Here is a 26,207-nt window from a genome sequence, read left to right as displayed (position 1 = left end):
TCGTGGCTTTATTTTGAATTTCTTCCTGCAGTATTTGCACGGCTCAGCATTATTCTACTTGTCCTGAGTGTGATCCTGTGAAGCACAGGTGAACTGAGCTAGTTCCTTAGCTGCAGGCGCTGCTGTTCTAAGGGACCCTGGATCTTCCACACCCCACCCACAGTTCCTCCTCTGTGGTCAAGGTTCAGTTCCTCCCTCACGTGCCCTCGCTACCATCCCCTGCCCAGTGAATGCCTGCTGGTGCTTCGAGGTCAGTTCAGAGGTACAGGATGTCCCTCTGCCATTCTCTCTCCAAATCTGCCCCAGCATTTCTTCCTCTGTGTTCAGGAGCAAGGCCCCATCTGCATTGCCTTAGTTTGTGGAGCCCCTGCCTGATCCCTCCCATGCCTGCCCCACCTAACTGCCTCTCGCCCACCAGGCTTGAGTTGGGACGCAGCAGGACACTGAGGCTTCTAAAACCTCTCAGGAAGGCCAGGCTCTATTCAGACTTAAGCTTCAAAAGGGTAGGCATTATGATTCCTGACTTGTGAAAGGACACTTTGATTTTCTGACACTTTGATTTACATCTCCCGGACGGGATGCCAGCAGGTGAAAAGGACTTTGTCCAGGAAAAGTTTGCTGTCACATCTAGGAAATCAGGGCGCGTTAAATCCAGGGTCCCAACATCAGAACATTGTCAGAAGTTCATATTTTTAGCAAGAGCTAAACAAGAAGCATGACTTGGATGAGTTCTCAGTATATGAACAAGGAATGAGTTTGCATTTGTGTAGAAGGCAAATGGTTTGCAGTTCTGAGTCTGGAGTTGCAGGAAGGGCACCATCGTCATCATCATACTGGTCTTGCAAGCTGAGCAGCCTGGGCACCCTTCCTCCTCAAACAGCTGTCTTAGCCCTAAAGGGTAGGGAAACTAGGAGAAGTGCAACGATCCAGATCAGAGGTCGTGCCCACCTTCTCCACACACCAGGGGCCTGCTCCTGCCAGGCAGAGAGGAGGGGGAAGCCTTTGACAGTGCCTGGTTTCCTGTGTGCAGGGACAGACTAAAAACAGCAGAATGAGGTCAGGTGACCAAGCCCCGCCTGGCAGGTGTGCAGTTTGCATGCCACGCACCTTATGTAGTTTTCTTCCTGGGGTGGGGGAACAGGTAATAAATATTAAACAGTGGGATGATACCTCAGCATGTTTACATGTCATGGGAGTCATCCGTTCTTTGAACAGTGTTTTTCATGTCAGTAAACAAGCAGGTTAATAAGGTTTGATGGAGAGAGTGCACGTTATTTACTGTGGAGGTTCAGGATGCATACGAAACTTAGGAGATGCTCCTTACGGATGTTTTTCCAAATTAAAACTGTATACGTTGGGCTGAGAGTGTAGCTCATTAATAGAGTATTTGCCTGGCCTGCACAAAGCCCTGGGTCTGATTCCCAGAACTGCAAAAACAAACAAAACAAATACTTGCAAATCTTGAAATTGTACAACCTGATAATTTACAGATACATGGTGAAATGATCGCGCAGTCGAGCTGATTAATGTGTCCTTCACTTGGTGGTGTACTATTGTCCTTTCTTTCTTTTGAGGTAGAGGCCAGGAGATGAGGACATTTAACTTCTACCCTCTGGGAAAATTCCAAGTATACAGTCTGTTGCCATGAGTGATTGTCACTGTGGTGCATATCAGAATGCCAAGACTTCTCTGCTTGGACTGACTTTAAGGCGTTCACAGTGTGGGCAAAGGGAATGAATCATTGATGGACAGAACATGAAGCCATTGCATGTGAATCTGTGCCGAGTGGAAGTCATCAGACATTGGCCAAGGCCTTGGAAGTGCAGAAGAGGAATGAAATTGACAGGAACTATAAAAGAATCTAAAAGAAGGGGCCAGCATGGCCTGGGGGCACTTACTGTGTATATGTCTACACCATTGAGGTCTATTTCAGTCACCTACTGTCCCTCATCTCTTCCGGGCTTGGTAACTTTAGGAAATGATGCAAACTCAGTTTCGGAATTTGTCAGAAAGTCAGACTACTACACCGAGTTTTTTCGGTTGCATTAGGAGAGGAGATGTAGCACCAGTCCCTGTCACCAGTGGCTGTTCTCACCCCACCCACAGGCCTGTGCTGGACTTCAGAAGGTCTAACATACAGAGTAAAGAGTGCCCCGGATGAGGGAGGGTACTTGCTCTGGCATCTTCTTTCCTCTCAACATAACAGTGATGCTAAAGCCCAGAAAGTGCTTCTAGTGATACAGAGATCACCAAATACATCACATACTGGATCTCCTAGGGCTCAGGGGTTTTCAGAACTAGTCACCATGTCACAAAGCTCACCTGCCTCTTTCCTCACTGCTGCCTTCCTTGATAACCTTGACGGACATCAACAGCCCCTGATTACCAGTTCGGTGATCAACATAGACTATGCAAAGTTCACCTAGTATGCTTAGGAGTGGTGCTGCTCCCCAGGCCGTTGGCAAACCTCTTGAATTGGAGACCCAGGGGCAGCTCCTGGAATGTCCTCTTCACGGCATCCCTCTGTATTTTCTGTGTCCGTAAGATTTAGGAACCAAGCTGGAGCTTGGAGCTCTCCCCTGTCTTAACTCCTCCCTATTCCTCTCCTCACATCAGCTCCTCACAAAGAAGTGTCATGGTGACAGTAAAACTGGATGTCAAGGAAAGTTTCCATCATGCTGGAAAAGACATGGGTTCACCCTACAGTTCATGCCATACCCAGCTCAACCTTCCAGGGGCACACAGATCTAGGGTGCACTGGCCGGGCCAAGCAGCTCAGACATTGCTCTAGAGCTGAGGTGCGGGTGCTGATTCCTGGAGATGGTAGATGCTGCCTGGTGGGAGGTAGGGAGCGACTTCCTGGAGAGAAGGCACAGGATACACAAGACATCAGATACAGGACGGCAGGGGTTGTTCAGGAAAGAGCAATACCTTGCGTTTAGCTGGAGTGGTGGGTGTAGAGAAAGCAGGTGAGGCTGAAAGGTGGGGTGAGCCGAGCTGAGTGAGATTTCGGGTACATACACAGATAGTCCAAAGAGGAGACCAAGTGCTGTTTTGGATACTGATTCCCTGTTGCATGTGGTAAGTCTGAGAGTGCATGGAAAATCTGTCTTTAATGCTGGGCCGTTAATGGAGACCCCAGGTCATCTTGGGTGCCATAGAAATGGACATGGTCATGCCTTGAAGAAAGCTCACAAAGACTCAAGCTACTAATACTCTTAGAACCTTGGGCACCAGCTCAGAATGGGTGTCAGGCAGCAACTCAGAAAAATGACAAAATAACGTCTTACTCCATGGAGTAAAGGGCTCTCATTCTTTAAATACATGTTGCAAAAGTGCTTAGCATAGATTTTTCCCAACCATCTCAATGGACAATTGACGGAGCAGACACTGTAAATCTCACTGCAGGGGGTGAGAGGGGTCTCGGTGCTGTGTTACCGCCTGGTGACTGTCGGAGCACGGCCTCCGATGCTGCCCACTGGGTGGTTGTTTGGTAAATTAGTTGCAGTACATCTAAAGCAAGTAATTTCCTTTTAGAAACTTGAATTGCTTCCTTAACAGAATGATTGGAGTTAGATTTAAGCTGTGGGGTTAGAAGAGAGCTTTAGAAAACATCCCAGAGGGCTCCATTAATTGCACCCTTGTTTTAAATGTAATACGGTTTTTATTCACAGGAAACTCCAGCGGTAAATTTCCTATAAGCGCCAGCTTGTGATTTAGCTGAAAGAAGCTGTTGAGGTTTTGTTTCACAAGGAGTTGGAGCCGCCGTAAAAGAGAAATCATTTCCCCTCTATTTATGTGTGACCAGAGGTAAGGGGGGCAGGGAGCTGGCTGATTTCACACGAAATGTGAGTAGGACATTTCCTCTGCGTGCCAAACAGCAGCCAGAAAATATTAATAACAGATCTTTATAGACGGCCCTGTAAATTCAATAGCCCAATGCCCCAAGCCGGGCACCAGGGCTAAAAAGACACAGGGAGTTAGTTGAGTAACCTCTGTCCACACAGCCTGTAAGAGTTGGAGCCAGGAGTCTAAGCCGAGCCGCGGGGGTCTAGGATCCAGTCAAGGGACCATGGCACTGTTTGAACGCTTGCTGTACCCCAGGTGTGGTTATGGAAGCAGGAGAGACAGACCGTGTGCCCTGGTGCCTGACTGGAATTTACGTGCCGAGGGCAGGGAGTAGGACAGTGTGCTTTTAAATCATACTTTGGGCTTTACAAATACGTGACCTTGAATCTATGACTGGGAATGCTTAAATTGGCTAACATACTCTTTTTGGGAAAAATAAGCCTTCAGTTGGATCTGATAATGGAGTTAATTAAAACCTCCTTTTCAGGCATGCACTAGCCAAGGAGACCTGGTTTTTCTGTCCCTCTCTCTCTCCCCCTACCTCTCTTAATTCCTCTCTGATATATAAATGCAATTCTGAGGTCCCAGTGCCAGGACCAATTTAATTCATTCACTCAATTACAAGTTAAGAGAAAGAACTTGTACAGCGCGTTAGCTGCTGCTGCTTTGGTATAATGACCAGCCCAATGGATGAACTTTACATAATGACCTGTTGCTATGGTGATGTGCTGCCCAGTGAGTGGGCGTTTCATCGTTACTGCACTGATAAAGCTGGGAGAGGGGCAGATGCAAAGACAAAAGGTGGGGTTTTGTGTGTTTGGTTTGGTTTTTTTTGCTCTGGAGTAACTGGGTCAAGGAGACAAGTGAGGAAAATGGTCCTCGGATACAGTGGCACAGAGTCAAATCGAGTTAAGTGCACCATTGTAAATGAAGTAGTTCAGCTTCCTGGCTCGTGGTCTTGGGGTCCCTGTGCAGTGGCAGCTGGGTTCCCGGTGACCCTGTCACAGCGGCTACCTGTCCCTCTCAAAGGTGCGACTCCTGTCTTGGACTCGGCCCACAGAAAGTTGAATGCTAAACTTTCCCTTAAAATATAAGTAAAGGAGTATTTCAAATAAAAAATTGAGCACAGATAACAGATTTAGTCCTCAAATGATTTTTGATAATCCCTTTCATTTTTATATCACATCCTCCCACACAATTTTTTTTTTGTTGGTCTACATTTTTTTATTTTCTTACAAAGTGAATATTTTTACAAATGTCAAGTGTGTAACAACTCCACCCTGAGTTGTTTATATTTTAGAAGAAATACAATTATCTTGGCCAGGGATTTAGCTCAGTGGTTCGGTGGCCTGCCTTGCAAGCACAAGGACCCGAGTTCAATTCCCGGTACCAAAAAAAAGAAATATAATTATCTCATGTTTTGCAAGTGCACTGGTTTGCTGTTCTTAGCATAGATGTACTTCTGCGTCTTTTCCCCTTGTTCTGGGTTCTCAGGAATATCCGGGTTTAAGCCATGAAACAGTAAGATAAAGTGGCTTTCTTGTAAGTATTGCTTAGGCATTCATTTAATCAGTGATGAGCTTTAATGGGTTGTGAAAGCCGATCTGGCCATATACAAGTATAAAAAAGCAAAGTTATCTCTGGTGATAGTAAGTGTTATACCAGAGTAACCGTATTTCTTTTCCCTGCCTCACTCCATCTCTCATTGCTTTCTTTTCTCCTTTAAAGATTCGTTTTCATAAATTATTAAAATGTTGATAAAACTAAAATTCTATAAGTTCTCCAATAAGAAAGTCATTGTGATCAGAGGTTTTTTTTTTTGGTCAGATATGTGAAATTTCTTGAATGCTAATTTAATTCTAATTTTCCTCCAGAGTTCACCAGAAACGTTCATATAAAGGTTTTGGACAATAATACCATCCATGCAATGTTTACCAAAATGCATTGTTTGTGAAATTTTGCCATGTCGTTTACCGTGCTCTGATAATTTTGTCAGTTACATCCATATGTATTAGAGGGTTCATTAAAATGTATAAAACTATTTAAAACAATAGTGTTTATGAGTCTTGCGACCACACCAGATTAAAAACCGAATCTAAAATATAATTTCTAATCTCTTTCCATCAGAATTTGAGTTATACCATCTAATTATATTATAATTTGGAAGAAACAGATACATAATTCACGATCTGGCTTTAAATTGCTCTGAACAAACGATGTGGGTGGCTGAATCTATATTTTATATTTTCTGTTTTGAATAGAGAACGCCAGCATCTGTGGGCTTGGGGTCCAATCGGACTGGGTGGCTGAGCCGGCGGGCACCGTCTCCTGTGCCGCTGGTGGCTGCAGTCCACGCCCGCGGTGTCCGCGGGCTTGTTCCTCCTGCAGCCCCGCTCCTGGGCTCCTGGGGTTCTTGCCGTGTCCTCACGGGGTCTTCCCTCTGTTCCTTCACCCGTCTGTATCCTGATCTGCTGTTCCTCTGAGATGATTCACCGTAATCATCCTTCCCACCCACGTGTGTCACCTCCTGGGACACGGAGGACTCAGACCTCGGCTCGGGGGCCAGGGGGACATGGTGAGCTTGTAGCCTCCTCTTACTACAGCACGTAGTTATTTGCCCAATGAGACTCCTGCACTTGAATTTGTTTACGTTGACCTTTACTGTCAAGATGAAAAATAAAATTTTGTTGAGACTATTAAACCCTCTTTAGCCTCTTTGATATTGAAAATTAGAAAATAGCCCACAGTTCTAAAAATATAATTTCAACTACCAATAACTGAATTTTGCACATCTCACCCTATATAACAGAGAACTTCTAGTAATTTAAGGGTGTTATTAAATGCTCCTTTAGAAAAAGGAAATAAATCAGAAGCTTTTTTTTTCATTGTCCATTCTTTTGTTAGCTTCAGGAGCTCATAGAGACGGAGCCTAAGCCTCATAGAAGAATCAGATCTGTTCTGGGCTTGTGTATTAGTTGTCTGTGTAGTGAATTCTACAAAAAGATAAGCACACGTCTATAAGTCATACCTTCATCTCTTATCTCAATCACCAGTCTCTACTTAATATTCTGTTCTATCAGTCAGCTGACTTTCAGGGGTCTCAGCAGCCATCCCATGTCTGATGCGCTATTACAGGGATTGTATTGACCACCTTTATGCTTTCAGAACACTGAGACCTTTGAAAAGGCAGAAGAAAGCCCTGACCACGAATGAAGGAGGCCTAAGCTCTGGTGCCGTAGTCTGAGCTTTGAAACTCACTTCACCTTTCTGCACCACGCTTTCCTCACCCGCAGAGTTCACCACGCTGTTACGGTCCTTGTCAGCTCTAAGTCTACCTGCAAGTGTAATTCACAAAGCGTAAGGATGATGAAGATTCCCGTTTAGAGATGGCCATAGCACGTGATGTCACTCATATTCTCTTTCAAAGATTGATCCTGTTGGATTAAGAAAATTGGGGTATTTCTTACCACAATGGAGAGGAAGATGACCGTGCTTTCTATAATTTTTGTTTGCACATCGTGCTGGAGACTGCATTTCTCTCTCCTTGATATCTTCCTTTAGGGATAAGTGTGTCAGGGTTTCTTCTAAATGTGCATTTAGGGTGTTCTGTTAGTCGGCTTTCTATTAGGGTAACGCCTGAGATAATTACCTTAGGAGAAGAAGGGCTTTATTTTCTCTCACAGATTTGGAGATTCCAGTTTATGCCTGTTGACCCGGTTGCTCTTGTTCTCTGACGGGGTAGCGCATCATGGAGGGTGTGTAGTGGAAGAAAACTGTTCCTCTTACAGCCCACTAGCACCCTATCCCGGTGACTTCCAAGTCACCCTCATACCTCGCCTCCACAGTGCTTCATTGTCCTGGCAGTGCCAGCCTGGGGCTTGAGCCTCTGGGACGTGAAAGAGCTCAGTGGTAAGGGATGTGCTGCACTGGTCAGGTTGCAGGTGATAAAAGTCCTGTCAGCTTCGCTGTTTCTGTTGGGGAGATTGGAAAGTTTGAGAGAAGCCACACTCCAAAGAAAAGTAGGTAATAGCCTGAGCTGTATGTGAAAGGAAATTTTGCAAAACAATAGGAAGAGAAACACACACACACACACACACACACACACACACACACACACCCGCCCCTGCCGCTAGATTATCCCTGTGGGGTCACTGTGTCTGGTTCTCAATGAGCCAACAACAATCGCATTCACTCAAGGGGTCTCTGTTCCCTGCCTGTGCCCCACTGAGCAGTTAAGATAGGACCCAGTCTTGTGGCCGCAGTCAGTCATCTAACCCACGAGGTCTTGCTCAGCCAGGAGGGTTTGTCGGGGTCTCAGCAGCTCCCAAGGGCTCATCCCTCTGCCAGGTGAGATGGGGGGCATCTGTCCCTCCAGCTGTGTGGCCGCCCTCTGTCCTGGTGTTTTCCTGGAAGCCCGCGTCCTGTTTTCTCTCCCGCTGAGGAGTGTAGTTTGCTTTTCTGTTGCTCTTCTGCTGTTTGCCAAACCCCTCTTTTGTCCGGGACTCCAGACCCGTTGTCCAGCAGGTGCAGGTGGGAGACACAGACCTCAGTGTCCATGCATCATTTCTTATGCCTGGGATGCTTTAGGGAGATTTTTGTTTTCCAGTTTATGCCCCAGTCTCCTGGTGAGTGTTGGGGAGATGTTTCTTCCCTGGCAGTCACATTGAACATTGAATTTACATTCTTTGCAGCAATGTGCAAACTTTACCTTTATAAACTATTCCATCGACGACTCTGACTTGTCCCTTTGGTCATTTTCCTCGTCTCAGATTGTTGAGGTTGAGGTCACTACCTCTGTCGTTACCATGATTCGCTTTCAACAGTGCAATTCGACTCAGCCTGGATTTGTCTCTGTCTTCCCTGACTTCATCGGTGACCAACAAACACCAGGATCAGGAATTGTTTAGACCTGCATCTGGTGACCTGTGCCAGGAACAGTCTGCTCTCATCACAAGCAAGCAAGGCACAGAAGCCCCTTGCTTATCGGAGGGCTGAGCTGGTTAGGATGCCTTATCCGGCCTTCGTTTCTTTGGGCTGTAATTCCCAGGATTACTGACTTTCGAGTGAACACGCAACTTGCATACATCTATTGTTGCTTGAATTTGGTTTCGTCTTTGCTCCTCACATTTTTGAAACAGACTTTTTGAGGAAACAGGCAAGTCGCACTGTGTTTGCCAGAGGTCCTGAGTAGGTGCTGCCCCCAAAGCAGGGGTGAGTTAGCTTCTCGTGACCCAGAGAGGCGAAGCCTGCAGGAACAGATGCTGCCTGTGCTGGTGCCCAGATGGGTGGCTGGTGGAGGGCGGCAGGTGGCCGCTCCCATGCCCAGAACGCTCACTTCTGTCCCCTTAACCCAGACCCGAATGCTGGGTCAATGTTAAGACTTCTGCCAGAGTTCATGAGACAAAGGGGGAAGCACATAATCTGGATGGAACCTCCTCCTTCTGTTTGTTACCAAATGAGAATACTGGGCACACATTTAACCTGAATTTCATTTAGTGTATGGGGGATACTGAACGGGATATAGTAACGTTCCAACACTCAGATACTGTTCCGGGTTTATGTGGAGTTAAGTTTAAATGGACACTGTGTGCTTAATGTAGCAATCTTCTGACATATGCACGCTTCTGGACTGTTCTGCATGAGTCGCGAGCTACCCAGCATAACGATGACTGGAAGTTCATGTAATAACCATCATCCCTGCTTTCACATCACAGCTGTCCTGTCAGCTCAGTCCCACTTAGAGATCTTGCAGCAGCTCGGCAAAGTGGCACATGCCTGTAATTCAACATTCTGGGAGGCTGAGACAGGAGGGTCATGAGTTTGAGCCCAGCACTGGCAACTTAGGGACTTAGTGAAGAATCTGTGAATAACAATAATAACAATAATAATAATAATAATAATACAAATTTTTAAAAATAGAATTGAATCATAGCTCAGGGTAAAAGCACAGGATTCAGTTCCTAGTACAGAGAAAAAATGATTAAGAAGCTTTTGTATATTTCTGGCATTTTTTTCTTGCAACTGACTTGGATTAGAGTACTGAATTTAAGATATACAAGACATGTATGGGCTTTTTTATCTATCAAAAATTTTCAGTTAATATTTGATCAGATCTATTATTATGATTTCCATTGACACTTTCATGACACTTGAGGTTGGAATCCTTCCATATTGGAAAATACAGGTTTCTTGTTTCCTCTTCATACTGACCAATATAAGTCTTACTAAAGCTCACGAGAAAGACGTTACAGCAGATATTGGAGTAATCATGATGTCCTCATTGTAGTCCAGTCTTTCTCCCTTTTCTGTTGCTCCCTGCCTCCTTCCTTCCTTCTCTCTTCCCTCCCTTCCCCCTTCATTTTCTCCTCTCCCTTTCTTCTTTCCTGTCTCACTTGCTCACTGTTTTCCAGCTCCCGACCTGCACCCACAGCAGTAGCCACTCTACGAAGTTGAGAGGGTCTGTTTTGTAAAGTGGACACTGCCAGCTGTCATCTTGGGCAGAGGAACTGCGTGTACCAGGCTAGGACAGCCAAGGTTCTTAATGCTGTGCACAAGTTCTGAAGGCTGCTGGCCAGCGAGGAGAGAGGCAGAGGTGGGATGCAGCCACATATCAGAGGGTCCAGGTCCAGCACTGCACCGCTGGTCACTGTACAGTGACCTTAGACTGGGATGAAGCCTGAGGGATGGAGGCAGAAGAGCTGCATCCTCAAATGTGTGCCGAATGCTGACTCTAGAGGGAGGGGGAGTAGAGCATCTGTCTGGGGAAAGGCAGGGGAGAAAGGTGATCTAAAATCGGGCAGTGGAGGTGAGGGGTTGGCAAGGAGCAGCTGAGAGTGGACCAGGTGAGCTGGCGAGGACGGGGAGGGTCCCACAGGGGGTCAGTCCCTGGTGTGGCACTGGGGTTAATGGAGCATCATCCTTGAGACGAGGCTGTAGGAGATGACAAGACAGTGGTGACCAGGAGAGTAGGACCTTGTGGTTCTCAGACGCTTGAGGCTCCACTGCAGGTGCAGGGCCAATCTCAGCCGGGAAGACAGAGACCACAGTTGTTAGTATCCCATGGGTCACCGTAGGAGACAAGACTGAGACTGAGGGTGGGTGAGCACAGAAACAGGAAACAGGAAGAGGCTCTGGCAATGGCTGAGGGAAGAGGGTCATTCAGAGTGGTCTCTGCGAGTAGTTAGATACTCACAGATGAGGAGGGACGGGGGAGGCTGTGAACCCACACCATGTACCTTTCTCAGAAGTACCAAGCCCTGCAGTTGTGTTAGACCCCGCAGCTAGAAAATCAAACACAAGATGAGCACTGTAAGTTTTTGATCAGTGATGACTAATTCAAGTCAAATCATTAAAGATCTTTGAAAATTGAATCCTTTTCAATTGCCTAAGACTTTGAAGAGCTTTATGATAATGACATTTGGTCTTTTATTAATTTGGACAGGTTCATGAGAGTGATCAGTCATCACCAAATAAAACAAAACAAAACAAAAAACAAAAAAAAAAAAACAAAAAAAATCCCTAATATGCATCAAGGAGTCTTTGTTAAACAGTTGAATATCTGGAACCCATGTTTCCTGTGCCACGCACGCTGGTGGGAAAATACTGTGAGTCCCAAGGCACGACTCTCCAGCGGGACCCCAGCTGCTCTTCCATGGCCTCCCCTTTTCCTTTCCCTCCTCTCTCTTACCCCCATCTTCCTCTCTCCTTCTCCTTTGTCTCTTTACCCAACCCCTCTCTTTTCTCATCCTTACTCTAGCTCTGTCTCCCACACTCACACAATCTCTTTCCTCCAATTCAGACACTGTTTTTAGTCTTCCCAGCACATAGCAAATGTTAGCATATTGTGATCTTTTTCAAAAGCAGTACTTTGAACCAGCCACCTTGAAGTAAAACTAAGCCACTGCTTACTGATGCTATATACTTTGTAGCCACTTCATAATCGCCAAATGTTCTCAGAAGGTGTTTCAGATATACATGTCAAGTAAATTCAGCCATGTACATGTATGCATATGTATTTTCCTTTAAATGTAAATATCCTCAGTCTCTGAGGACTTGACCGGAGATAGAAAAATGAAAGGTATTTTCTGTCCAAAGACTTTTCAAGCCAGAAGTTCTTGATTTTACCCTCACACACTGTTTACAAATCAGGAATTCTGCTGTTTCAAAACTCAGGATCATGGTGAGTTTCATCCATTCTGTGTATTCAGGATGATTTCTGGCGTAGGTGATGGATCTTGAGTGCTGGATTTCTGGCCCTGGATGGGCAGGCTGGTAGCAGTGGGGTTTACACTGCAAGACACCAGGGAGTCATGGGCTTCAAGTATGTGCACCCCAGACACAGGTGCTTGCCACAGTGTGTCCCTCGCTGGGGGCCGAAGGGACCCTGTCCTGTGCCCCTTGTAGCCTGAGCAGGGAGCCTGTGCTGGTCCCAGCTCCCTCACCCTCAGCAGTGTCAGTAGCCCAGCTCATATATAAGCTCAGATAAACACCGATGAGTAGAAAACCTGGTACTGGGAGAGCTGGGTCAGGGCAGCAAAGGAGCACCAGAAAGAATGAAGAAAGTGGAGAGCAAGAAAAGCATTCCAAAGAACAGGACCTAAAGAGAAAGGGGAAGGAGATGACAAGAACGAGGAAGAAGGGAGATGGAGAAAAATGTCCATGCTTCCCCACAGGGAAAGGAGGAAGCTCCATCACTTCAAGTTGGCCTGTGTATTGCAGTTGCCAGCCACATTGTGTCTTCCCTGCCCTGGCAGCACAGGCCTCACCTCCGATGCTGGAGACCCAAGATTGTCCCTTGAGGATTTCTCTCTCCTGGTGTTCGCCACAGAAAGCCTCCTACTTTGGGTCACAGCATCCTTTAATGTGCTCCCTGTTCCTTGTCGTGTGACTGGGATAGGCAAATAGTAAATGAGCAGCCCTCATCCTTGGCTAATTGTTAGCCTGACTGGAAAGCTTTAAAAACACAGTGCATGAGCTCCACAGCCAGGATGGACACAGGAGCAGGTCTGGAGGTAACCCGCGTGTCTCCACTTTTGAAAGATGTTCAGATAAGTCTACTCCAGTCTAGCCAGGGCTGTGTGTGCTGAATACTCTGTTTAATTGGGAAGCAGCCGTGAAACTCGTTGACCCATTTTCTTCCCACCTTATCACCTTCACAGATTATGGCACCATTAAGAAAGTACGGGCACCCCTGAATCAGACCTCAAGCAGCTGTTTGCTGGAAGAGATTGAGCTCTTCCCGGAGAGAAGGAGGGAGCCCATCCGGAGCCTGCAGATCCTCCACAGCCAGAGTGTCCTGTTTGTGGGTCTGCAGGAGCACGTGGCCAAGATCCCCCTGAAGAGGTGCTGGTTCTACCACACGCGCAGGTAGGCTGGTGCACACACTGCTGCATTAGAAAGGCTTACCCTGAGGGAGGGCATGGGAGCCGAAGGCTTCCCCTTTCCCTGTGGTCCATTGGCTCCAGGACCTTGAATTCTGCGTACCTCAGTGCTTCCCAGAATGCAGGTTCTCAGACCAATGGAGTAACTGATGAGACAACTGCAAGGTATCCATAGAGGGTGAGCCATGTGGTAACCTCTGTGAGCAGCTGTCCGTGTGAAAATGAAGTATTCCCTGAATTATAGCTCTCAGTGATGTGCGAATATTCAGTGTTACTCTAGCCTGTGCTTATGTTTTATTTGAATGCCAAACACAAACACACTCTCTGGACAGAGGATGTTCTCACATGTGTACTCCTAGGTCAAAGCTCTCCTTCTGATGACCCCGAGCTGAAGAGCCAGTGGGACTGCCAGGGCGTCCTCTCTGGAAAGCTCCACAGGCTGCTGCCCTGGGCACCTCCTTCCTTGGCTGCTGTCTCCCTTGTGGGATTTCAGGTCTTGCAGTGGCCGCGGAAGATGGGGGCGTGTCCTGTAGGCACAGGGAGCCCAGGTGCTGCTCCTTCCCCCGCCAGGCCAGTCTTGTCCTCTCCCATGGGGTATTGCTTTTGATCATGGAGGTCTTTGGATTTTAATGTGGAAAATGTGGGCCCAGGTACCTAGGAAATGGAAAGGGGCTATCTATACTGTGAAAATGTGACCAGTATTTTAATGTTGGAAATTGCACGTGTATTCTTAGGCCTGAAAAAAGTTGTCCTTGGGGAAATCCTAGTTTCAGGGTTCTGAGGGACCGTTATTCTTGCTCAGCTCCATTCTCCCCCAGTAATACACAAGTGAATATTTAGTGTAGAAATGGAATTTGCTGCATCACTCAAACCTACCCCATTCAGGTCATGCTTTTTCTAAACAACATGTGTGGGGCCGTAGCTTAAGGACATAGAGGCCGAGACTCGTGGTACAGACCTGTCCATGCCATTTCTTGACCCTGTTTCCTAAAGTATGTCAGATCTTACGTTCTTTCCTAACAGTGTGAGTTGGTGTAAAATCAAAGGAGATAAGATATATGGTGTAAAACCAAAAGCTTTCTGCAGAGGAATATGCTTATATAGCAGGAAGGTTTTATGTGTAGTCATTATAATATTCCTTCTAAGACCATTCTGGAAAATCAAATCTAGCATGCAGAGCCTCCTTTGTCATCAGAGGATTAAAGGATCCTGTCAGGGCCTTCCCAGCGAACAATGCTTTGGGAAGATTACTAAGATAGTGATATTTATTGACAACCATTTGCTGTCACCTGTGTTACTGGCAATTTGTTCTGACTTGAGTTCCCTGCAGAACCTGCCTAGGGTGGGGAGGACTTCTCCACAGCTGTCCATGGTTCCAGGGTGATAGGAGGGTCACTGTGCAGCCAGCGGGCCTATTACACACCACACACAGCCAGAGGGCCCCTGGTCTTTCAGCTGCAGCTCCATGACCTCTGGTCCCAGAGGTGAATTTGGGAGTGTGACAGCATAACGCACAGGAAGACACAGCTGTCTGCAGGATGGTTCTGCTGCCAGAACTGGAGTGTGTGGCTTTCAAAGCACCAGGCTACTCGCTCTTCTTATCAGATGGCTCAGCTTCATTGAGTCCCGGTTACAACAGCTCAGCTCTTCAAATGTGCATCTCAGGGACCTAATTCCCACGCCAGGTTGCAAAGACAGCACGGAGCTGCTGGTCTCCCACAGCTGCTTTGCAAGCCAGTCATGAACCCACAGGCTGGAGCCACCAGCCACAGAGTCCCGGGGAGCTTTCCCGGGTCTCCTTTTTCTTTTGAGGAGCAGGAGGCCCGGCCTCTCATCTGTCTTCATCAGGCTGCTGGCGAAGATAGTCTCACATTTCTGTCTGCAGCTGGTTTTCCCTACTGTTAACTGTTCAGTCACTCAGAGCAAGAGGTGATGAGTCTGCACTCTGAGTGTGGTGGTTTGTATCTGGCCGCTGATACAGAGAAACAAGGAGGGAAACCTCCCCAGTTCACACTCACTAGAGAAAAGAAGCTATTCTTATACACTTATGTCTGTGCGATCAGATATTTTTGTTCATTTGTTTGTTTTATGAACCAAGGAGGAGAATGGTGTCTTTTACAAAAAAAAGTAATTTTAATTTTCTGAAAATATTCTGAAAGAGTACACTAATATCAATGGAATACGAGTTGGGTACAGGCCACACACTAATTTCTTTATAAAGCCCTTTTCCTAGTAGGATATTGGAAATTTGGGAGGAGGTATTACAAAATGCATTTCATACATAGATTCTTGAAGTATTTAGAAAGGGGAACTGAGCTTGACTCAATGATCAGTGTCCTCGAATGTAAATATCACCCATTTGATCCTTCAAATATCTTGCTCACCGATGTCACTTGTTGAGTGTCTGTTTGTCACGGGCAGTGCCCAGCGATATCTGGTGAAGCATTTGTGAGTGATGAGGAGTCATACATCTCACGGATCTGTCTCATCTGTTAGGCGTAGTGCTGGGTTTTAATCCAGGCTCCTGGGTCATCACAGCCACGCTCAGGGAGAAGCAGGTGTCACCTGCAAAGTGCATGTCACGAGGTGACAGTGCAGAGCTCTGCTGTCCTGCACCAGCTCACATAACCTTGCAGCACGAGACCCTGGTCAGGGCCTGTCTGCTGAGCCCATGGTGTGTGCTGTGTTTCTGGCTCTCTGCTTTGCTATGCTGAGGGCAGCCGGCTGTTTCCGTAGGAGGAGCTTTTGAGCTCCTTGCAGTCAGGAAAGTGAGGACTCAGCTGCTCAAGGTTTTTCCCGCTAACTTCTTTTTTACGCTTGGGGTCGGGCAGAGCAAAAAAACATGAAGCAGGCTTCTTGTCCCATTTTTCTGAAGTATTCTAAGATGTGTCTCCACTCCTGCCCATTTTGGTGACTCTTGCTCCTGGGGGTCCTGACAAAGCCTCCCCGACCCTGTCCACAGCCGACAGTCATTGTGATTCAAAGCATGCATTTTCCCCAGGAAGATCATCTTACTGAACAATATTTTAAAATTTGTATTTTGATTGAGTTTGTTGGTAAAGTCAAATAAACTTGTTTTAATGTTAGCATTCTGGGACACTTAACAAATAGCATGGGAAAATGATGCGAAGGAAAGGCAGCTCCCGGAATGGATGCTTACTCCTTAGGATGGGATGCATCAGAAGCTTTTACTCTCCATCTGCTTCCTGTTTTATACTACAATTGACTGACCCCACTTAAGTCTTATAACATGCCATGATATTTAGCAGGGTTTGAGGAACCTCGAATCCAGAGGGCCAAGCTCTGAGTACAGTTTGACAAAGGCCTGGAATCTGAGAAACCCGAAGACCGACTCACAAGTTCCCGGCTCATGGTGGGGCAACTGCAGTAGTAGCATTGGGTCTCAAAGTGGAAAAAAAGGTCCCCACGGGGAGGCACAAGGTGGAAAAGCTAGAACAGTTGGTGACTTAATTATCACCTGCTGTAAATGCCAAGTCGTAAGCTGCACTTGGAGGAAAGACAGGCTCTTGGAAGACCTCTCAGTCTTCCCATTTCACTGCTTTAGGAAGCGAAGGCCAAGGGCCGGGGATTTAACTCAGTGGTGCTGCTGCCTGCCTTGCAAGCTCTGTGTCCTGAGTTTGATCCCCGGTGTCCCCCAAAAAAACAAAACAAAAACCAAAGGCCAGCCACAGGACTGGGGCTTCACAGTCATATCTCAAAATCATGCTGTTATTTCCCTTTGAGGAAATGTGGTAACCTTCCCAGTACTGAGGATTGCAGCCCTTAGTGTTAGAAAAGGAGCCTTGCAGGAGGGATGAGAGAGCTTATGACAGGAACTTTGTCCTTTTAAAGGATAGAGCACTGATTAGATCATTGACTCAGGGAGCTCTCTCTGCAAAGGGAAAGAAAATCCTTGAGGCTTGTCAGGTAGAAATTCTCTGCTGCCAGGGCTCAACTCTGCCCTGGAGCGTGACCACAGCGACAGGGCCAGGCTGTGGGCCGAGCAAGGCTGACAGGTTCGCAGGCGGGGAAACTGTGATCTGCTTTATGTGCAGTTTGCTTCTTATACAGGGAGCCAAGTGAAAGAAGAAAAGGCGTTGGTTCCCGTGTGCCCTGTCCCAGTGCATAAGCAGCCAGGTGATCTCGCAACAGGGGAACTAGTGTGCTCAGGAGTCGGGTCTGCACACTGCCGAGTGTGAGAGCCTGCAGCTTCCCTCGAGGGGGTGGTCAGGGGCACCCCAGAACCCAAAGATGACAAGAGGCTGCCTCATGACAGTCCCTCAGGAGCACAGGTGGTTGGGTGGGCAGTGCTCCCGTAGCAGCCTCTGTGTCCTCCCCTGTCCAGGAGCAGGAGGACCGTGAGGCTCTGCTGAAGCCTGCTGTGCCCTGCTCTGGTTAAGCTTTGCTTTAGAAGCCCAGCTGGATGTGGCCCATGAACAGTAGTCACTGACTTCTGAATTAGATAGGTATCATCTGCCTTTGGGACGGGCGAATTGCCGTTACTTACATGCCAATTCACGAACTGAATGCCCTACCTAGCAGAGTACTTGGATTTACTCTCCACCCTGTGGACACTCACCTGTTCTTTAGTTTTCATTTGACATCACAATCTAGGAGAGGCGATAAGGCTATCAAGTTGTAGAGTTAAGGCTTTGTGGATGAAGGGATTATCTGAACCACAGTGAGAACGCACGAGGAGTCATCATTCAGAAAGGGAAAGTTGGATTCCACGTCCAGTGTGACAGGCAGCCCCAGTCCAGCTGCAGGAGTGTGCAGCCAGAAGGCTGGCCAGTCCTGGGCTCCCGGGTTCTTCCTGGCCTCAGCGTGCTGCTGACACAGTTAATACAGGCTTGGCAGACATTTGAGGAATTAACCAATGGACACTCTGCTTTTGTCCTCTGCTTTTTACTCATCTCTTGAAAATAAGGCAGAAACTTCTATATAAAAGTAGAGCTCTCTTTCCTGAAAAGTGTGGTGATAAAAAACAGTAGAAAAGATTGAAAAGGTTTGGACTTCAGCATTTGGTGTGTTTCATTTTTCCTTCTGAGATCATTGGGAAGAAAAGAAAATCTAGGGACAGGAAACATCGTAGCCTGTTTATAAAACAGGAGGTTCATGTATTTTATATTACACTTTATAAAAGTCAAGGGAAAAATTGATCATTAGGGAGAAGACATTAGCTCCATTGGCCTGAGTCTTGTCTGGTCACTCTTGATTCCTTAGTCTGTAGTGGTAGCATTTAGTAAAGGAATTAACACTTCATTAAGGGAATTAGCATGGAAATTAGGTGACCTGCAGGACATTTATTGCTTTGAAGGACAAGGCTTTAAAGATGGGGTTAATACTCTGGCATCACTAATAATTCAGTATTCTCTACAGAGAGCATCTGCTGACTGGGAAAATTACGCAAGATGTAGAGGAAACTTGCAGTCCCCACACGGCCCCAGCATGACAGCTTTGGCCATTCAGACAGGAGTCACATAAACAGAAGTCACCGATGTGGACTCATTTTACAAAGTAAAATTCTCCCTTCAGATTGCAATTCAGACAGGTCACATAAACAGAAGTCACCGATGTGGACTCATTTTACAAAGTAAAATTCTCCCTTCAGATTGCATTTGCTGCTCTCTGGTGCTCAGTGGTTTGAGTTTTTGTTTGCATTTGTTCTGTTTAGCCACCAAAGACTATTTCCCTTGGGGAATTCATCCGTAGTGTTTTCATTGAATGGAACACTTGCCAAACTTGAAGCCAGGCCCTGAGTGCGTGATGACAGATGAGGCGTCCTTCACCCTGCCCTCGTGGGGCCAGGAGTCTAATAAGCAATGCTGTCTTAAGTCACACTGCCTGAATGCCCACTGTGGAGATAAGCCAGCGGGCCTCGGATTTATCGCTGCAGCCTGATCCCGGACCACGCTGGGACCTGACCTCCCCCGCCGCCATTCCTGTCCAGAGATTTCTAAGCTGAATCTGGATCATAACTAGGATTCTGTTTTGTGACTGACAGTACTAAGGAATTTATCACCAGGTTTTGACACATCTCCAGTGGATTCTTCCAAAGCCCTTAAGTGATGAGTGTGAAAACATCTGTATGATGAAGCAGAGACTGAAGGATGCAAGGTGACGTTCCGGGCACAATGTCAGTGGAACTACTCAGAAAACAGGAGCAAGGAAAGCCCGAAAGTGCCTGTACTGGCGTGCTAATCACAGGCCTCAGGAGCCTGCTCTGAGAGGGCTTCTGGGCTGGGCTTGGGCAGGAACACAGAATCTTCCTGCTGTATCAGGAGGTGATACTGCCAGGCCCCAGGCAGAGTGGGAAAAACACCCTTGATGTGGGCCAGAATACAGAACAAGAACATGCATGACTAGTAAATTAAGAAACACACGGCCTCCTACTATTTGTTTTATTGTAATCAGGGGCAGACATAGACTTTGGGGGCCTGAAGCTTTTACAGTGTTGGGGGAATCTCGCTAAAACATAGAACATCAAGTTACAAATGCAAAATCTTTGGTAACAAGTGCTGTGCTTTAGTGGGGTGCATGAAGTGAAGAAGTTTAAGCTACCTTTTTTCATGGTAAATCCACCAAAGATATAGATATACATTTTGATCCAAGTAGACAATAAAAGCAAAGGAAATATTTGAAAACCGTCACATGCAGATTCATTGGCCTGCCCATGCCTTCTGCAGTGCCCAGCCCCCTTGCTACACTTCTGGATTATATGTGGCTTCTCTTCTTCTTTTGTCTACTATTTTAATGTCAACATATTACTGTTGGAATAGGGAATACATTTCTAAGAGCAGGAAAGCCTACTAAAAATATTTCATACATCAGATCCACTCCTGTAGGCTCCTGGTTTTCCTTAATGTTGCATTAGTCATCCAGTACTTTAGGGTTCCACATTCTGTTCATTTTCTTAAGACAGAGTTTATAGCTGGCCCCTCAGTGACAATCTGTGCTCTAAAAAACAGTTGAAGAAAGTTTGAAGATGGATGGAATTACCAACATTTTACACTTTCATTGAGAAGTGCAACTTAAGAGCTCACGATGAAAATGTTTTATTATTTAATATCTATGCCGTGGGCCTCTTGCTTTTGAGCTTCCACATTTAAAACTATGTAGACAGGCATGAGAGGGCTTGGGCTTCAGCAGTTTTACAGGCTCCAAGCCCCTATGCCTGAGTTATTTAAAGTAGCAGCACCTGAGCTTCCCTTGAAGTTTTATTTGCTGCATAGTGCAATAGAATAAAGAACATTAAGGAAATGACTATTCCCATGTATCTGGAAAACAAAACATCTTGCATATGGAAAGATCATGAGCTTTGGAATTAGCAAAGGCATTTAAATTAAGCAACTCATTCAGTGTATCTATAACTCATTTTCCATTGCTGTGGCAAAAAGTATACAACACTCAAAACTTAAACGAGGAGGAAAGGTTTAGTGGCTCACAGTTTTCAGAGTGTTCAGTCCGTGGTCAGTTGGTTCCAAGGCAAAAACAGCACATCACAAAAGTGTGTGAGAGGAGAGTCCAATACCCCATGGCAGAAAGGAAGCAGAGAAAGAAGGGCAGAGCTGGGTGCAAGACTGCAGGCTTCCAGGTCGTGCCAGGCCCCACCTCCTACCTCCACATTCCACTCGTTCACGGATGAGTAGTGCGCCTCCTGATTAGTCTGCTTCCAAGCACATGAGCCTGGGAAGGGAAATTTTAGATCTACCCTGTAACACTCAGCTTCCCCGAATTTCTTTCTATAGGCACGTGGTGTGTGACTGTGCCGGAGGAGAAGGGTCAGAGACTGTGTAATAGGTCAGCACATAATACGAGTTCCATACAAGATGGTTCCTTTCCTCTTCTACTTGTCTTGTCTGTTTCTGAGCTGGTGTTGCCTGTCTGAAGTCCTTCTCAGTCTCTTTTATTCTTTATTATTCAAAGCTTCCATTTAAAACTTTCCTCTCCCAAATGGGAGGCAAAATCAAACATAAAGCCTAAAGCAAACTATCAAACTCTCAAACATAAAACCTAAAGCAACATAAGACGGAAGACTTTAGAGGAAAGAGAAGGCAAACTGCTCCTTTACCTGAGTGTGTCCTCCTTCCCAGGCGAGCTGCACATTACCCTGGACCACACTGAAGGGAAGTTAGCCCACGGACTTGCTCTTCTCCCTTTTGAGAACAGCTGGGCCTGTCTGCCCAGGTTCTGTTCCAGGCAGTAGATGCCCAGTATCTCCATTTTATAGAGTAGAGATTATAGAACCGAGAGCCTGAGCTATTCCTTAAGGAAGTGACCAGTGATTCTTCTTTTTCCCCTTCTCAGATACATGGACATGGCCTTTTGAGGTCATCATTCAGGTGATTACTTCCCGCCTCTGAGCTGTGCATTCGTATGTCTGGCGTTGATACTCCCGGGCTTCCCTTTGCCCTGAGTTCAGTCCATGGCCCTGGCTGTAACTCAGGCAGCCTCCTTGGAGAACTGCATTCTAAGGCTGACTTTGCCACTCAAGGAAGCTGTTATACTTGCTTCAGAGAGAAGTTGATAATGATTGAAACCCATGGGGAGGCCAAGTTAAGCAGCTCAGGATGCAAGAAAGGGAGAAACAAGCCATCCACAGTCTAGAGAAAGACAGAAACCCAGGAAGGTGCCCTGGTCACTCAACACCAGAAAGCAATTCCCCTTTGCTTATTTCAAATGTCCTCTACCTCTTTCACTACATTTTAACTTACAAGCTTCTCAAAAATTCTTCACTATGAAATTTATACCAATTTTATGTTTATTTTTTCTCCTTTTCAGACACTTTAAAAACATGTATTAATTGTATTAATGGACTGCAGTGCGCTACTTGGATTCACACATGCAGATTGGACAGATCGAATCCAGATTCCCTCGACACTTCTAACCACTAGTAGTCACTATTCACACTCTCAGTGACTTCTGCTTTTTGACTTTCACGTGAGAGAAAAACGTGTCCTTGTCTTTCTGCATCTGGCTTAATTCACTTAATATAATGTCTTTTAGTTCCATTTATTTTCAGGATTTCACTCTTTTTTGTGGCTGAATGTAATTCCATTGTCTTTATAGATGACACTTTATTCTTTCATTGATGGTTCCCAGGTTGAGATTTTATATTAGCTACTGTGAATAGTGCCTCAGTGAATATGGGCAAGCCCCTAGGTCTTTGGGAAGCACATTTCATTTTGTTTGGATCTCTATGAAGAAGTCAGATAGCTGGATCATATACTGAATCTATTTTTAATTGATACTTTTGAGGAAAATCTGAGCATTCCATCTGCCTGTTCAGATTTTAACTAGAACTGTTGTATTATTGACATATCAATTATTTAAATGTAATGTTAAAATGTGTGAAAATTGGTAACAAAATACCTGACATAAACAACTCAGGAGAAGAAGGGTTTGTCTTGGGCATCATCCCATTGGCACCAGTGCCTTTAGACCTGTGGTCAGGCAGAAACATCATGGCGGAAGGGTGTGGTGGAGGAAATCTGCTCACCTCATGGCAGCCAGGAAGCAGAGAGAGAGAAAAGAACCTACACTAGCGGGTTTCTTCCTTTGTCTGCTTTTGTCCATCCAGGTGTATAAATTGTTGGACGAGACACCCCTCATTCAGAGCTGGTCTGTGCTGGACAGGCCCATATGCAGAAATGAACTTTACAGATTTCCCAGACGTTTCTCACCCAGTCAATCAGAATTAACTATCACAGCCACTGATTAATATTTATTTCACTAAATTCATCTACAAATCATAAAGTATATAATGAATTGTTGTGGAATGCCTTAGCAATATACACATAATGAGTCAAGGCATAAATTTTTACTAGTATTTGTGCCTTTATTTACTCAGCATGCATCCTGGTTTAAGAATACTATTACAAATGTAGTTGTGCCTCGGTTGCTCTCGGGAATTATAAATCACATTTTAAGGTCCTTCATGGATGCATCCTGCACCACAGCTGAATTTCATTGATTCAGCAGAAGCCCAGCATTGTGTTCACCTTGTTACACTTACTTTAAACCTGAGGAGACCACAGTCTGGCCAAGGTGCTCTGGTCACCTCCTAATCAGGCTACCCGCGTGTCATCCATGCATCCCTCAGAGGGCTGTTGTGACCAGCAGCACTTTTCTCACTCAGCTCATCCCAATCTGGATTTGAAGCCAGCCTAACAGCAGCTCTCCTGGCAGGTCTTCTGGCCTCTGTTCTCCCCTCTGCCTCCAAGAACACCAGTGTCTCACTTCTCCCTGCAAGGTTGTTGTCTGGGTGGTGGAATGAGGTGACACGCACACACACTCTCTTTCTCCCTTGCTAGACAGCAAGTTCATCTGTGTTCTTCCTCTGTCTTGAGCACCTGATATTTTGCCTTCTACATGCACATAGGTCAGAAATCATTATTAATGGGTCCAGAACTGTAGTTTAAATACTTCTCTTCTCTAATAGAATTCACTGTGGTGTCTGCGTTATTTGCAGGTTTAATGATCTTACTATCAATTGTTTTCAAACACCTTAGAAATTCATATCCTCTAATAACTTTTGTGTAAGGAATAATTGAAATATCTGTGTCTATCCTTATCTCTCAACAAACTTTGTTTTATTAACTGCATGATATATGACCCTCAGAACAGCTGTGGGAGATAGATATTATCCGAGGTTTGCAGAAGAGAAAACTTAGGAACATTAGGAACATACATGTTCCAGTGAGATTTACCACTTGAAGGATTTATGGATGTCTTAGATGACATTCTTCAGGGATGTTATTGCCTACCCAGAACGTTTTTTTGTCTTATTCCTAGTAAGCTGCAGTGTTTAATCACAACTCTTAAAAAAGTGCATTCTGAAGCATATGGTAACAGTGGTGCTCAGGAAAGGAAACACAGATCTTCTTGGGAATTAGGAAAATGTTGTTCCAAAACAAAAGCATTGACAGCCACCATAATGCTAGTAAAAAACAACAGTGCATTGCTTGCAGTGTGTTTTCTGCCCAGTACTTGAGAGGTGCTTCTCCGTGTGCAGCACTTACCAGGAACCCTGTCTCTAAAGAGGCTCGCAACAAGCTTCGTAGCTTAGTTCTCTCGACTCTCTGAGGCCTCCCTGTCAGCTGCCTTCCTTCCCGCACTGACCTCTGCTAGAGTGGCCTGGTTCTGCTCACCCCTGTCAAATGCACCACGTCTATTTCTCTCATTGATTCCAGCTTGAAGGTCATCCCTATTATTGCCTTGCTCGAGCCCCACCCAGCTAAGTGTGGAGCTTCCACAGGCCTCAGAGCCCCTTGGAGGTTTTGGTTTGCAGCTGGCGGTGTTATTTATCAGTGCATTGCTAAATGTTCATTTCCCCACTGAGCAGCAGGTGCTCAGAGCTCGGAGACTATTGTGTTTGCTGCGGCACAGCCACACTTTCTGCGTCTTGTTCAGTGAGGCACTCAGGTATGTGCCAAGTGTATGCGCAGCTGAAACCTCATAGAGCCCTGCAGTTACTGAACATTTTCTGTTAACATGGCTAAAATTCTTAATATCTGAGAAAAAGTGATACAGTGACAGCGTGTCATTAAAAAGGCATGTAAATGGATGGATACTTAGGTAATCTAATAAGAACGGGCACAGTTCTCAGAAAGTGCTTGATAAAACCCCAAATTTCCATATATTTATTTTATTGAAACTAACAAACAGCATAATTGCAAGTTTTTAACTGTACAGGAAGAATTTATTTATATATATTGATGTCACTGCCATGTTAAAAGGCAAGTAGAGCTTTAATCTAAGGAGCTCCCAAACCTCAAGAGGAAAAAGAAAACACCAAATAACCCAATTTAAAAATGGGCAGTAGACCAAAATAGACATTTCCTAAAACCACACTAACAGATGGCCAATAGGTAAATAAAAGGATTGCCGGCATCACTGATGGTCATGGAAATCCAAATCACAACCACCAGGAGCTGTGACTTCCCCCAGTGAGAGTGGCACCTCTCAGAATGACAGAGGGCAACCAGTGTTGGTAAGAATGTGGGGAAAGGGAGAGAGGCGGGAATGCAGTCAGTGCATCCATTGTAGAAAGCAGCATGGAAGCTCCCCCCAAATTAAAGATAGAAAGTAGTGTGCCAATCTCACTACTGGGCTGTTTGTCCAAAGGCCATGCTCCAGAGACTTCTGCACTCCCGTGTTTACTGTAGTACTAGTCACAGTTCCCAAGGCAGGTAAACTACCTGTGTCTATCAACTGGTGAAAGGATGAAATCAAATGTGGAACAATGGGACACTAGAGTAGAATGGTACTTACCAGAGGCGAGGAAGAATACAGAGGAAGGAGGGACTGGGCCCATCGGCTGCTAAGTTACAGTTAGATAGGAGCACGAAGTTGCGCTGTGCTATGTAACAGTAAGGAAGTCTACATTTCAGACAGCTGGAGGGCTGTGCGTGGTGCTACACAGCCCTCTCCCTGGCTACTAAGGGGTCTGGATTGAGAGGATTGTGAGTTTAAGGCCATCGGGGGTAACTTAGTGACACCCTCTCTCAAAATTAAAAAAAAAAATAAGGGCTGGAAATGTAATTCAGTACGAAGGCCCTGAATTCAGTTCTCAGTACCACAAAAAAGCTAGAAGCCAGGAGCTTAAAATTTTCACTGTTAAAAAAAAAAAAATGGTAAATGTTGGAGGAGACAGTTATATTTGGCCCAAGTGAGCTGTTAGCACATACCAAATATCATGGTGCTCCCTTGATATGCACGATTTCCATGTCTTTATGCATTGTCTAAAAATAAATTCAGGTTACATTTTACAATAATAATCATCTAGAATTTAAGGCCTACTTATAAATATATTTCACTCTAAATCATACTCTCAGTAAATGCGTTTTCAAAATTAAACCTGCGGGATTCTGACTTAACTTCCTGACATCAGAAATGTTTAGATACCAGGTCAGTATATATTAAAGGAGGACAGTATAGGATTCTGAAGAAATTAGGGGGAATTTTTGTTGACTGTTG

The 26,207-nt window shown here is 45.6% G+C and overlaps 1 protein-coding gene across 1 annotated transcript in view; it reads left to right on the top strand.

Moving 5' to 3' along the window:
- Sema5a (semaphorin 5A) overlaps positions 1-26,207 on the top strand; it is a 357,050-nt gene that overhangs the window by 256,329 nt on the left and 74,514 nt on the right. Inside the window, exons 12-14 of the mRNA XM_033758913.1 lie at positions 6,111-6,307; positions 7,143-7,206; positions 12,917-13,215. Of these exons, the coding sequence (XP_033614804.1) occupies positions 6,111-6,307; positions 7,143-7,206; positions 12,917-13,215 (560 nt within the window). The remainder of the gene's footprint in view (positions 1-6,110; positions 6,308-7,142; positions 7,207-12,916; positions 13,216-26,207) is intronic.

Source organism: Fukomys damarensis, unplaced genomic scaffold (assembly GCF_012274545.1).
Source record: "Fukomys damarensis isolate Sample0158 unplaced genomic scaffold, DMR_v1.0_HiC HiC_scaffold_1, whole genome shotgun sequence".
Taxonomy (NCBI): Eukaryota; Metazoa; Chordata; class Mammalia; order Rodentia; family Bathyergidae; genus Fukomys; species Fukomys damarensis.
Note: the sequence above shows the minus strand (reverse complement) of the source record. Positions and strands in the feature narration are given on the sequence as shown.